At 33.6% G+C, this 15,736-nt stretch overlaps 1 protein-coding gene across 1 annotated transcript in view; it reads right to left on the bottom strand.

Moving 5' to 3' along the window:
- The window catches only part of CLC-F (chloride channel F), a 57,929-nt gene that overhangs the window by 15,893 nt on the left and 26,300 nt on the right, over nt 1–15,736 (bottom strand). Inside the window, exons 2-3 of the mRNA XM_089790231.1 lie at nt 12,685–13,087; nt 2,875–3,069 (exon numbers count right to left, since the gene is read on the bottom strand). Of these exons, the coding sequence (XP_089646357.1) occupies nt 2,875–3,069; nt 12,685–13,087 (598 nt within the window). The remainder of the gene's footprint in view (nt 1–2,874; nt 3,070–12,684; nt 13,088–15,736) is intronic.

Raw genomic sequence — 15,736 nt, 5'->3', positions numbered from 1 at the left:
TCTCATGTAGATGGTTGTCAAATTCAATCTAGAAAGATAAAAGTTAACATTGACACACTCACACCATACCACTCTACCTTTTCTGTCATTGCAGAATGCCTATCGGCATTAATTAATCATCTCTCTACATTAAAGAGTTCTTACTGGGATACAAACATGCACGGTTAATTCAAACTCTCGTTTCATCATTATTCTCTTTGATATATTTAACTGTTGGGAAACAAACATTTTGTGTAAGGGCATATTTTTCAATATTTGATAAATATATTAATGTATATAGGAGTATTGATTATGTGATGATGATTAATCATTTTACTGTGTGAAATTGATATTTTACTCATTGCTTAGGCAGGCTATACAAAGTTGTCAAGCATTATAATAGATGCAGATTAAGTGATACTGTTATAAATTAAGGGAGGTAAATTTATCAGTGTCTCTTTGCCTATTTACCATTATCTTGTATTTTCGTTTATATAGGAAAAACTCACAGTAAAAGGGTGAAATTTCCATCTGAAAGCAGAATCACCATTTTAGACGAACTGTCACTTGCAGGCAAAACAAAAATGCCACCTATGGGTAAAATTGCTTTGGCAGTTCTGCAAGCACCATTACACAAACAAAACAGCCATCGTCATGGGCAAACCTGCCATGGCAGTTACACAAACATCATCACACATGCAACAGCTACAGCCATGGGTAAACACAACATGGCAATTCTATAACACATGCACAACTGTCATGGAAATCAGCAACCACGATGGCACCTGCCTAACCCCCATCTGCTCCAGTAGGCAGTTCCACAAGCACCACCCTGCTGCAACTGGGAGTTTATTCACAGGCAAGATTGGACCTGCTTTTCTCATTTTTCTCAAGTATATCCTCCAGTTCTGTTTTAGAACAACCCAAGGTGTCCAGATAAAACTTCAAAACCTTCTGCAATCTCTGTAAACACCTTAAACATTTTGAGTACTTCATTCTTGGTTGAAATTTTCCTAAATGAGAATTTGTAAACACCTTACACATTTTGAATAGTGGCTTAGAAAGATAAGCTTACTAACTTTTAAGATGCATTTTCCGTGTATTTGCCAGACAAAATTGGTCGACTAGCTCGGCATATGAAGGACCTGAGTTAACACGAAATGTTAACCCGACCAAAAAGTGTGTTAACCCATATCAAAGAATCCAACCCATTGAAGATCTCTCTGATCGGTTATCAATGATGGGCTGAATGGGAACAAAATGACCAACAATAACACCAGTTTTTCTTCAAAAATATATATTCTCTTGAAAATGATTTGACTGTATGGTCAAGGTGTTGGTGTTCCTTTCTTATATACCTTTTCCTATATGATGACTCATGCATTCCTCTTTTAATGAACTTTGGAAAACTGACATGCCAACAAGTGATTTTGATAAGCCCTAGGGGAAATCCTTTGTTCAAATCAAAAAGTTTTGGACTATCCCTTAGCCACTGTCCACTTGGGTTGAAAGAAACCTAGATGAAATTCTTTAAATTTGAAAAACTGTTGAGAGCGATCAATCTAGAATCCACTTTTAAGGCTCAAAGTCCTCTCTACCTATGAGTGACATTTGTATTTAGTTCATACAAGAAACAAAGTAATCCAAACGCTTTGATGAAAAAACACCCCTTCCAAATATTGAGACTAGTTGGGTGGACCACATGTTGGGAACAACCCTGACAAAACACAGTGATTCCTTGACTCAAAGACTCTATTAAAAAAAGAAGCAAAAAGATGCAAAAAACAAAAAAAATGTAGACTCGACACAAAGAAAACTAACACCTAACTAAAAAGACTAAAAGAAACAAAGAAAAAGAACATTCCATGCTAACACAAGGTCTTCGAGGGGGTATGGAAAATGAAAATGACAGTGATGCTAAGGAAGAGGAAGAGAGTGTAGAGAAATAGGGTAAAGCCCTAGCAGTTGTCACCCCACCTATTAGGAAAATGCTAGTTATTATGTGATTGGCAATTTCAATCAATTGTTAGATGTAATTTAAGAATCAAGAGCAATGAATTGTTGGAAGTGATATTGGAATGCAGTTAATTGTATATTCATTACAGAGCGAACAAAAATGTGAGAAAATATGAGAGATCAACCTTGAAAATTATGTTAAGGAAATCCAGCTTGATGAAAGCAGTTCATGCCAATTTTTTAATAATTACTTTCAGATAACTTAATGAAAATGCTGACATGTGAACAAAAACATGTTGCTTATGGATATGTTTCATCATACTACACTACAATGTTCAAAAGATAAGCTTACATGTTTTGCCTGCAAGTGGCTTAGAAAGATAAGCTTACTAACTTTTAAGATGCAATTTCGTGTATTTGCCAGACAGAATTGGTCTGTGGTTATGCTAATTATTATGTGATTGGCAATTTCAATCAATTCTTAGATGTAATTTAAGAATCAAGATCAATGAATTGTTGGAAGTGATATTGGAATGCAGTTAATTGTAATGTTAAGGAAATCCAGCTTGATGAAAGCTGTTCATGCCAATTTTTTAATAATTACTTTCAGATAAGTTAATGAAAATGCTGACATGTGAACAAAAACATGTTGCTTATGGATAGGTTTTATCATACCACACCACAATGTTCTTATCATACCACACTACAATGTTCAAAAGAATATTTGTGCATCAATTAAGACATCACCTGTCATAGGCATTCCTAACAATAGTCTTCAAAAACATCAGATGTGGATTTCAAAAGTTCAACTAAAAATAAAAGCAGTTGATCAAAATGGCCTATAATGACGATAACCAAAAGCACAATCTCAAGGAATACACAATATAACTTTTCAATATACAATGAATGCAATTGTTACTCAAGAAAAAGAGGAAATACCTGCAGCAGATTTAAGCTCGTATGTAGGCACCGTAAATGCTGACCTTCCACCAATCATAACATTAGACACTGTTGATGATAAAACAGATGCCAAAATTATCATAGCAGTTGTAAAAGGAGGTGAATTTTCTGCACGAAGCGGCCTCAAAACTGTTTCTATAGCAAAGAAGCAACCAGCAACTGCTGCATTGAACCCTGCCAATTTGAAGGAAAAAATAAAAAATGATGCAGGAGATAAATACTAAATTAGTAACAGGTCCCGTAGGAAAAAAAAAATGTCCTGCAGACAAAAAAAAAAAAGTCCCGTAGACAAAAAATAAATTAAAATATATATATATATAAGATTGAGAACACTGGAAAGCACTGTACATCTGCTTGCATCTTGTGTTCAATCTTACAACAACTGCCTAAAATTGTACTAACATTCATGATGTTTATCCATCAGTCAAGTAGGAATTTGAATAACATAAGGAAGACATGCAAGGCTCAATTTATATATTTTGGGATAGCTCCACTTTACATCTGAATTGATTTTAGCATGTTTTCCATCCGAACAGACAAAAATGTAAAACAAATTCAGTTATTTAAGTCCTTATCAATATCATACACATTGTCAAGGGTAATTGATTTGCCTCAAAATCTCATCTTTACTATGCTGTGGGAAATTTCTAAATTCGAAAAATCAGGGGGCACACTAAAATCATAAGCTACTCATCAGATGCCAATTACAGAAACTTCCATGTATGATTTTAAGGTAAAAATGCACGACAATGACGTTGTTGCGCTACTTAAGCATTGTGAATTGGTGAACTGTGAAACTAATGTTTACGCATAGGCATAAGCAAAATAGCTCAAACACTAGCACATATCATCTTATTAAAGGAATGAGAATACATTTATACAGTTTCTTGTTCAGGCATAGACATAATTCTTCATTATATTTTCAAGATATAAGAACTTGAATTTCCAAATGCTTCTGTTACATTCTTCACGAATATCATCTTTAGACTTTAAAAGATTGTCCCTCATTATGACTACTCCATCTCCTAGTCACAGTTCCCACTCTCCATGTTTTGGGTTCAAACCTAGATCATCAGGACAGCAATCACTCCACCTTATAACTGAACCATGGATCAGTTGACAAGTTAATAACTTAATACATATCATTATAGTGTTAGTTTCTAGGATCGCTGCAAATGTACTAATAATGCCATTGTATTGATTGTGTTCCAAATGCAAATGAAGGCTTATAAATATGGGAGGAGACATGTCTTTATGGTGTAATCATCACTTAATAATATTATATTAACATAAATAATAAAGTATAACAATATATATATAATATATATTATATACTATATTATATGTGTGTGTGTGTGTGTATTATATACAATAATATATATTATTTAACATGCATAAGTATATATAAGAAATGATGATTTACCAATAACAATAATGTATATCAGATCGAATCAATCCGACTGAAGCTACAACTTTAACACTCCCTCTTAGCTAAGGAGGATTTGTAGAGCACATTATGCTCTCAAGTATGTGAAGAGATATCATCTCAGTATGATATTTTATTCACTATGAGGCTACATTTCTCACCTTTCATAATACACAATTGGAGCAATTTCCATAACTTTAATATAAGCTTAAACACCACCTTAAGTGTTGTCTATAATAGTAACTATGTCATGGTGTCCGGCAAGATCCGGCCCAAAGAACCATAACAAGTTGGTCATCGTGGTGTCCGGCAAAATCCGGCCCAAAGAACCATGATGAGTTGGTTATCATGGTGTCCGGAAAAATCCGGCCCAAAGAAACATGATGAGTTGGTTATCATGGTGTTCGGAAAAATCCGGCCCAAAGAACAATGATAACACTTGCTCCTAGACATTCAGCACATTTAGGTGCTACAAGTTAATGTAGCGTATCTAGGAGATAGGTCAAACTATTGATAAGGTCGTCACCTTGCAATAGTGACCTTATACACATGAAAAGTCGTCACCTTTCATTGCATATCATATGTGATAGTAACCGCCATGAACCAAGTCAGAGGGTGGTACAACGACATTCACCTCAATTCTCTCTCACACAAAAGAATGCATTACAGGGAATTTCACTTAGAACTTCTCCTCATAGAGAAGATATCATTTACAAAGGATTGTACCTCAAAATTCTCCCTCTGAACAATGATCCTAGGAAGTTAGGTCCTCTAGTTACTCCCTTAGAGCTCTCTTCGCCTAAGGATGTTTGTCGAACTCCCTCTGAATCTGATATTAATCTTCCGACTTCTAGTGACAAGTTGTTACTTCCTCATGATGTATACATAGGTAAGCCCATTTTAAAATCATGCAGTCACACCATGTATTTTTAGACTCCCTCTGAATATCAACCTTCTGAACTCTTATATTGCCTTTGAAGAAGTGTTAGACTCCCTCTTAATCATCATCAAGATTATTCCCTTTTAAGAGCCTTACTTTATCTAGCCTGATCATCAAATGACTAAAGAATTCTAGATCACAACTTCTTTGGAGCTATTGTCATAAGATTGAATCTGCACAATATTTGATAGCAAGTGTAAGGTACCAACCTTCTTTTCCTACAAGATCATCTTCAAATACAAGGGAAAAGATCAAGGATAAATAGTTCATATAGTACATATAGAAATACAAATAAGAGAGAGACTATAATGAGTAGATAGATGTAAAAGATAAGAATACTTATCTGCACATGAGCATCCATGGAACTAATTTCTCCAATGAAGGTCCATATGGGAATGAAACATTAGGTAATTATTCATCTCCTCACAATGTAAAATTCCCACATAATTTTTATATGGTTTTCAATCAATATCAAGTCTAATGATATCAACCTCTATCTATAACTTCTTTTTAAGTATTAATCTTAGTAAGGAATCATTGTCATGTTACCATTAGTACTAATGAAGAAATTTAACTTGACATCCTCAAACTCTTGTACTAGAACCTTATCATAGGAAGATTGCCAATAATTAACTTGGTACAAAGTATTAATTATCTTCTTTAAATCTTGCAGATTGTAATGATAGGCTGTTCCCAAGAACAATGTATGTTCAAATTTTCTTCTTTGCCTTACAAGTTAGTCACATCACTTTCCAAATTGCCAATCAATTGAACAATAGAAATTTCCATTTAATTAATGATAATCTTCCTAGATTAATCATCAATTAGTTAAATATTGTAATAGTTGCTTGTAACTCTTAAACTAATGTCAATAAATTACTTCAAGCTTACATCTAACATTGATTTTGTATGTTCTCAACCAATATAAAATGATAGTTGTCAATCTATATTTATTTTACTAGGAAGGAATTATATCAATCAATTTTTTAATATAGATTCTCCACGTGCATTTAGAATGTTGACAATGGTATATTTCATATTACGTAGCCAAACTTTGATTTGTCATTTCCAAACGGACAAGCATTTCTTGAAGTCTTTAGATTCATTTGAATTGACTACTAAATTGTAATGGTTTTGGCCATTACAGTGAATTATTTCATCTTGCACTAGTGCAGATTTGCCTTAGAGAGCATTTCAGGTATCGTGAAGGCATTGTTTGTTCTGGAAACATTCTGTGATTTAAGTGGAGAATGCGCTTCATATATTTCATCGGACATAAAATGTGGGAATAGATTGCACCAGATTATGATAAATAGAAGAGAGTTTCCAGAGGTTGCACAGAGGGTACTTAAATCTCCTTCCTACAATAACATTCTCGGAAGAAAAGATCAAGGCACATAGCTCTTATGGTATATATATAGAAAAATAAGAGCGAGCTAATAGATGATTCTTCATAAGATATTTTCAATAATAGAAATAAAATAACATAATACTTAATGATTATATTCATTTGTATTATCTTTAACTCCATTGTTATTTAAATCTATAAGTAAATATGATTAAAAACAATATTTTAATTATCTACTTCATGAATCTATTGTAATCTAAAACAATATATTAATCATTACTTCTTATTATAATGAGAATGAAACTTCCATTTTGTATATATTCAATATTAACAAACTAATTCTTTACCGTTATCCAAAATAGGAATAACATAGTTATTAATATAACCATAAAAATAACAAATTGAAAATGTATGGATTGTAATATGTGTTACCTTTGTAAGCAGGTCCCCTAGTACCCACGAAATGTACTTACTCCTTGAGATGGCAGTGCGTCTCTAACACAGGGGACATGGTCTTGGTAGTGTTTGTTGATTGTTCTAAGAGAATTTTGCATGTTCTTCCATTCTAGATGCACCTCTTTTCCGCTCAAATTAAAGATAATGTTTACGAAAGATTTGAAGGAGATGTAAGTTTGTATTCATTCCACACCTGTTAAAAATGTTATTACTTTTCAAGAAGGGATCAACCACGTTGGAGGATTTTGCAAATCTCTACGGTCTCTCATTTTTGTCTTCATGAAAGGTAACGCACTTCCCAACAAAACATTAATACCATTAATTATGGGAATGCTTCTTTCATTTGTCATTCCACTTGTACTGAAAAAAGGTGTAATGGTCATTTCACATCTTCAACAAAGCTCTATTTTCCATTTGACAACATCCAGCACACAGAAAGGGAAGTTGTTTGACGCCTTTCACATGTCATCTGTTACATTCCAATTTTTGACCTAATTTAGAATATAGCCATTGAGATTCACATGAAGTCAGTTGATATTTAATTTGGTTATAATCCTATGAAATGGTAAGATGGTTGGTAGTTATAATTTCAAGTGAAGATAACAAGCTAGTTGATCATTTATCACGAATTCATGGAATTGAGAAGATGGTTAACCGTTATGATTATTTATGATTAAATAATTTTATAATTTAACTGCGGAGAATTTCCTTGCAGGAAACACGTCGAAGGGGTGGAAGCATTGTCAGAAAAAAATTAGGCAGGAGCATCACCATCACTAGGCAAATGGGTTGAGGACCTAGCGACTTGAAACTGGATACATTTGTGGGACTCACATGAGCTATTAAATAAATAATTTAAAACGTAAAATAATTTAATTAAAATAATGTAGTTATAATATAAAACATACTTCAAAGGATTTTCAATCTTTCATCATATTATTTTAATAAATACGTGCATATAAATATAAAAATGATTTGGCACTATTATAATTTAATAAAGTGATGTTTACATGTACATATAAGATTATAATAATATTCAAAATATAATAACATTTGAATTATAATCTTCCAACTCTATTCTTTCCAATTTAATATTCTTGTTTTTAACTGATTAACACTTGGCATGATAAATCGATTTAATATTTGGCAATTCAAATTGTCTTATAATCTTTCCAACTTCTCTTCCAACCTTTTTTATTTTCTTTCCTTCTCTTTTTCCAATCGATTCAATGCTTGGAATTTGAAGGGTTATAATCTTGAAACCAGCGGTAGCCAAAGAGCCACTTTTTTATATATATAAGAAATCGAGAATTTGGAGTGGAAGTAATCAATTTTTTTAAGCACCCGACTACCATTTTAAACCGACTTCCTCTCTTATTTATTGGGGATTTACTATTAGAATACGGCAACCTGCAATTTCCATTAGAAATCCTTAACGCCCATAGATTTCAAGCATCTTTGCTATAGTTGTGTGTTGCAAGATAAGTGATTCTTTTTATAATTTGGTATTGAGCCTGGAATAGCGTTGGAGGAAGAGGCCATATCATAGCGGCCAGCTAGGTTTCGAGAACTTCCTCCTGTTTCAGATTCTCTCGTTATGTTTTAAGCTTGGTGATTGTTCCATGTCATTTGCTACTGTTTCTTTTAAACTTTCATTACCGGTGCCATTCCAAAACCTGTTGTGTTTGTTCTGTTCATGCCGAGGATATAAATCTTCATTGCACTTTGGTTACGTTTACAACAATTGAAGAAGAGTTGACTGACAATTTGATTTACAAAACTTCAGCTGGTTCCAATTATATCCCAAGTCATGATTAAATGCATTTGTATTTCATAAATGCTTTCTGTTCTAAGTGTATGTCCGATTGTAAGCGGTTACATATTACTAGGACTAAGAGTAATACAGTATATGCATTCATGTTCATTAATTCTTCTTTTTTTATTGGAATGTCCAACTGTAGTCAGCTATGCATTGATAGACTGAGATTAATTTACAAATACTTTGTTGTTGATCTCTTGCATCTCCTAGAGTTCCATTGTAGATCTTCTTAGTTTTTATCTCTGTGATTGAAATATCATTTATGGAACCGAATGGTAGCTGAAGGAGCTTTAAATGATTTTATGAACCATCATCAATAACCATGCTATTATAACTCCCGAAACAAAGAACAGAATGCTCTTAGAATCTTAAACACCTAGGATTCACCAGGCGATGAAGCCATGAAATGGTGAAAAGGTGTAAATAAAAATAGAATGATTATAATCTTACAAACACCAAGGAATTCACCGGCAAGGAAGCCATGAGAATGGTGAAGAGGTGTAAATAAAACAGAATGATCGTAATCTTTCAGGCACCTAGGATTCACCAGCAAAGAAGCCATGAAATGGTGAAGAGGTGGAGTTAACTTGCAAGAACCAAGAATGAAATCATATGCGAAAATCTAAGTAATAAAACACTCATAGCTCATGCATGATCCTGTTAATTCTATCCTCCTACTGTCAAATGGTGTGTTTAGATACCAGGAAGCTCAATAGATGACAGATGTTTCCCTGTCTATTCTAAGTAGGGAGGGCCTTTCTCGTTAGAGATTGTGTGGGGAATAAGTTAAGGTCTAAAGTTGGGTGGTTAAGCCCTTGACAATGTTTCACCTCTCCCCAAGTTGTCGGACGTTCAACAGACAAAAATAAGCTATACATTCAATTGTTTGTCGAAAACAAGTATTTTACTTTTATAATGTATATGCAAGAAGGTAAGATTGATTGAGTTATATTATCCTTGCAGTTATTTTTACACCTAGAAGCGAGAGATAGATTTATGGATTGTTTTCATTTATAAGAATATTAAATATGAGCATATTTTGGATCTTGAGTTATTGCCACAATTAAGCAATTGGAAGGAGAGAAATGATACAGTGGTAACTAAAGCCCTAATTAATATAGTGGTATCTGAAGCCCTAAATGATCCAATGGTAATCGATGCCCTAATTAATACTATGGTTTGTGATGCCCTAATTTTATATAGTGGTTTTTAATAGTAATTGTCATTTGATTTTGATATAGCGGCAATGGATGGAAGTCATTATATGATATTGTTATAGTAGTATTTGTGGACTCATTTGAGTGATTGCAAAAGCATCCCTACAATGATTTTTTGGTTCAAATTCAATGGTATGTGGATTTTATTTTCTATAGTAAATTCATTGATGGTGTTTTAAGTTCTTAATTGAGAAATTTTGTTTAACTGTTTTTAACCGTCAATCTCTTTCACACGAACATGACTAATATAATTGCCTTCCTATGAAATTGAAGTAATAACTATATTCTTTGAGTATGTTGGTTGTTAAATTAAGACCCGGGAAAACGGGATGTTACATCATTGCTATTCATCAAGAGATGCAAGCTATTCAAACTGAAGGATTTCCCCTATTTCTCATTCTCTAATTTCTCATTTTCTAGCAATTGGCCACTGCAAAAATCCAGGGTACGGATATCTGTGTTGGGCTATTCGATGGCTAATGCCATGTAATCTTTACGTGCTCTGCCTTCCATAATTATTGTTGATTTCTCATAGATAGCGGTTGACATGGATATTAGAAGGTTGTTGCTTCTAATTCCATATATTTCCACACTATTTCTATTTATTTAGCTATATGCTATTATGATTAGGTAGACACGATGGATCACACAAATTTCCATCAAATATCTCTCACACATCTTTCACTGCAGCATGGGGAATCCACTCACAAATCTTATATTCACTTATAAGGTAAATTGGTTTGACATCAATGAACACAACAAATTCAAAAGACCTGACACACATTCATTCACCTCCCAACAAATAATCTTTTATTGACAAATGTGCCAAGTTTTCAAACCATTGTTCGCACTTGGACCCACAATTGCAACTTTTCATTGTATTGATTGAAAATATATTGTTGTATTAAGATGGCATGAATATATTGTAACTATATCTATCAAACTATAGGAGACGGAGAAAACAGTTTTGTGAGGTGTCATTTCTCTACTTCAAATTCTATCATGTTTTATCAATTCTCCACAAATAAGTATGTGCATTTCACATTATCGTATCTCTGATTTTCTCACATTTGCAAATTGGCTCTAATACCATGTTAGTTCCTAGGATCGCTGCAAATGTACTAATAATGTCATTGTATTGATTGTGTTCCAAATGCAAATGAAGACTTATAAATGAGAGGAGAAGACATGTCTCTATAGTGTAACCATCATTTAATAATATTATATTAACATAAATAATAAAGTATGACAATATATATATATATATATAATTTAACATGGATAAGTATATATAGGAAATGATGATTTACCAATAACAATAATATATATCAGATCGAATCAATCCGACTAAAGCTACAACTTTAACATAAAGTTCACCCGTGAACATCTTATTTTCCTGAAGGCACATTAAATGATCAATAGATTGCCATATTATGCCAATATCTGTTTGCCAAGTGTCATTGTAGGTAATACTCAAATATTCAAATACTTCATATAGATCTTCAGATCACATTCAATATTATATCCTCTACTCCATGTTAATTCTTCTCCATATACACTAGCTTTTATGCAAACCAGTCACTGGAGCTTTCTTAACCAAAATTGTATGCCCATAACCAATTTCTGTCCACCATTGAAGTCGCATCCGTGTATTGTAAAATGTTCATTGAAGAATCAACAACTTCCCAAGTGATATACATTACATTATATATGATGATACAAAATAAATTACAAATATTCCTTAAGTATCCTATTGACACTGCTTTTTCCTGCCAATATAATATTGATTATACCAATGCCAGTCAAGTAAGATCTTTAAATTAAATTTAACTTATAACTTAATTATAGACTTGAAGGGAGCAACAATGTATGATTGAACAACAGTACCAAGATTGCAAGAAAAAATATAATCACAATACGAAATAGATCTACTAACTAAAGATCAGGTACATAATCCTAGAAACCTGTTTAGTTAATGGAAACTTGTGAAATGTAAAACACTTTTCAACTTCTAAAAACTTAGATTCTAATCATCATTTTCTTAGTGGCATATCTGTCACCTGGAACATCTACAATCTCCAACTGTTTAGATGTAAAATGTAACTCGAATATAACTTCGTAATTACATGATTAATTCTGACATTATCATGTCATATTCAAGCTACTTACAAATACAACTTATGGAGGTTTCTATGAAGCATATTGATGCCAAGAACTTCTAGACTAGTTGATTAAACTTTTAAGTTGGAAATAATAACAATGTTGCCTGATTTGATATACAAAAGCACTGCAATGCTTTTAAGATAACTACATCTCTTGAGACAACAAGCATCAGATATGTATGCAAATGGAGATGGCTGGATTGAATCTATCCTTAAGGCACAAGTTATCATGCCAATCACTATAAATGTTGATTTGCAAGCTGTAATAAAATGCATATTGAAGTCAAAATCAACTAATTTTATAATAGCCAAATGAAAATTCTTGTTCCAGCCAAAAACTTAGGTGCTTGCAGGGAATTGATAAAGATTTATTTCAATCTCCAAAGTCCAACAGAAAGATAAGATAAGGTAGTTACTGTACCTGATGAGATTCCAGCAGCTGCACCAGCTGCAACAAGGGCTATTCTTCTTTCCCTGTTGTTTTGCATCATTTCAGAACATCCATAAGCACATGATTTTCCAATGTCCACACTAGGGCCTTCTGGCCCTAACGAGCATCCTGTTCCTAGAGTGACAGCAGCTTGGATTGCCTTAATTGTTGGGCACAAACCTGATACTAAATCAAGGCTCCGCCTTTGAGGAGGCCTTGACTGTTTAATCTGGTCAATAATTTCAAGTAAACCATGCATCACACCAACAATAACTCCGCCAGTTAAAGGAATCAGCAGTATGCGATGCCAGGTATCAGCAAGTCTCTGTAATCGAAACCAAGCAGCACCTTCTTGGGGTGTCCCTGCCCATGCCCACTCATGTATCGTATGAACCTGAAATTGAAAACTAAATATTTTAATTCCAGACAAATCACATTGCCATTGTTGAATTTATGTTTTTGTCATTGTGACTTTACAATGCAAAAAGAAAAACAACCTGGGCCACAGACAGCAGATTCTGGGCCCTGTTGAGCAACCCTTAGAACAGTGACAAGTTCCAAAAAAATCCACTAGCACAAGTGAACAAAACAAAGAGAAAGATTTGAGTGCATCAGTTGAACTGTGTTGAAAGGTGATGTGCATTTGACTCAAATGCAATAAGGAGAATGTATTAGTATAAGCATACAAGTTATCAGTTGCTTAGCACCCATACATGTTACTAAAACATACAATTTGTACAAGAAGGGAGAATCCAAGGCTCCAAATTTCATATATCAATCAAAAGAACAATTGCCAATCAATTCACCTGAAACTACAGACCCATGTAACAGTTGAAAATTGCTCCAATGATTTTTTGTGTTCATTAATGGTTATAGATTTATTTCGCTATTTGAGATTCAATTCATCCCAATCAATGTCATATTGACCTTTGATACTGTATATTGTTAATGAGTGATGAATGTGAACCTGTCATATTCAATCCTTTCCCTATTGTGCTTTTCTAGTTATCTTCCACATGTTAAGAGAAAACAATTATGTTGAGCAATTTACTTTATTCAATAGATCCTAAATGCCGTTATCACTAATGAGTAAATTAAATAGATCTTGTGTACCAAATACCTAAAAGATAATAGAATTTCCATAGTATTAATGATGTAAGATCAAAGCCAAAATATGTGATAAGCCTTGGATAGAGAATGTCTCTTCTAAGAAGAGACATCAAAGGATGTACTCCAGAGAAGATAGTGAAATAACTGAGGATGGTCCTAAATCTTATATCATTCAAAACCGTGAAGATTCTCATAAGGATTAGGTAGCCCAAATTGGAGACATCCTTAAGGCTTGGGGTAGAATTAAGATTGAACTTGCACCTAGATTACTGTAGTTAAGATTGTTATTGTTTAATTCTAGTATTTCTTTTGAATGTATTCCTATACCAAGCTAACTCTAGTAGTGGGGACATTACACAGAAGATATTTTCCACAAGTTCAATTGTGATATTGTATTAAGATAATATCTTTAATATCTTTATTAAGATATTATCTCCTTAGTTAAATACTTTCTATAATGGTCAACTACTTGTCTGTAGTCCGTCTTTCAGTCTAGATAGGAATGTTTCCTATCTTGTTGTCTTCAATCCAGATAGGAATGTTTGCTATCCTGTCTCCAATTTTGTTTCTAATTTCGTCTTCAATCTACGTTGTTTCTTTTAGAAACAACGTCATTGTAATTCTTTATAAGGAACACATTTGTTCCTCTGTTAATCAATCAATCATTATTTTTCTCTTGCTCTTCATCCTGATGATGGATCACTGTGTGTGATCCGAAACGTTGATGCAAAAAACTTAAAACACAATCAAATTCCAGAAGTACTAACCAGTTTTTAATCAATCAATCATCCGGAAATCCGTTAATCTGCCAATTATTGAATCTTGTAACATGATATCAAAGCCTAGTTCTTAAATTTTTTCGAAAAAATTTATAATTTCTTCATGAAATTATTTGTTTAAATTTTTTCAAAATTGTTTCCATAAATTTTCTGTCAAACCCGCCTAGGATTTTGGCCTAGAGGAAATCCCGAATTCGGGTCTGCAAATCGCGTGGCATTAATGGTCTTTTTTTGGGGGCCGAACTTCTTTGCAAATCGTGGCTCTGCAACTAGACCATCTACGTTTTGTCTTGGTCGGTCTACATTTTCTCTGGTTAGTCTGTGTTCTGCCTGCGTTTGGCCATATGAAGTTCAAGTGCCGAAAACGTTTCGCTGCCCAAGCAAGGCAAAATGCTTCCCAGCCAACAGCACAAGTGTTTACCGCATAGGGTAAGAAGTTAACACATGTATAACACGATTCAATTCAGAACAGGTACTTTATTCATGTATGCACTTGCAGATTACAATCCGATTACAATGACTACAATGATCTATCGATGATTCCAAAGCCCATCTCGGACGTGTACATATACCTTTCCGAAGGGGTGACTCAAGCGTTACGCGCCCGTTCGGATACTATTCTACCCGTCAGCTATATTATACATTTTACCGACAACAACAAGTTGTCGAGCTTCCTAATCAAAGCGAAGCTGCATTATCACCTTCTGAATTTGTTTCTATGTTTCTGGGTTTGTTGATTTTCTCCTTAAAAATCATTTCATGTTGTCTGCAATACGCAAGGTTGCGTGAGATTTTGGGTTTTACCCTTTTTTTCACAAAAATGAAGTTTTGTAATTGTAATCTATTTTGAGTCATAGCACTCTTCTGGCAAAGCTTCTTGGTTTCACCATTCTGTAGATCCAAGGAGGGTCTCAGTTATCCCGGAATGTTTCGACATCCGTACATTGACCATTAAGGGAGGGTATTAAGATAATATCTTTAATATCTTTATTAATATATTATCTCCTTAGTTAAATACTTTCTATAATGGTCAACTACTTGTCTGTAGTCCGTCTTTTAGTCTAGATAGGAATGTTTCCTATCCTATCTCTTTCGTCTTTCAGTCTAGATAGGAATGTTTCCTATCCTGTCTCTTTTTGTCTTCAGTCCAAATA

Source organism: Cupressus sempervirens, chromosome 1 (genome assembly GCF_028749045.1).
Source record: "Cupressus sempervirens isolate cs-2001-9-10 chromosome 1, ASM2874904v1, whole genome shotgun sequence".
Taxonomy (NCBI): domain Eukaryota; kingdom Viridiplantae; phylum Streptophyta; class Pinopsida; order Cupressales; family Cupressaceae; genus Cupressus; species Cupressus sempervirens.
The sequence above is the reverse complement of the archived record's forward strand: the minus strand, read 5'-3'. Positions and strand labels throughout refer to the sequence as shown.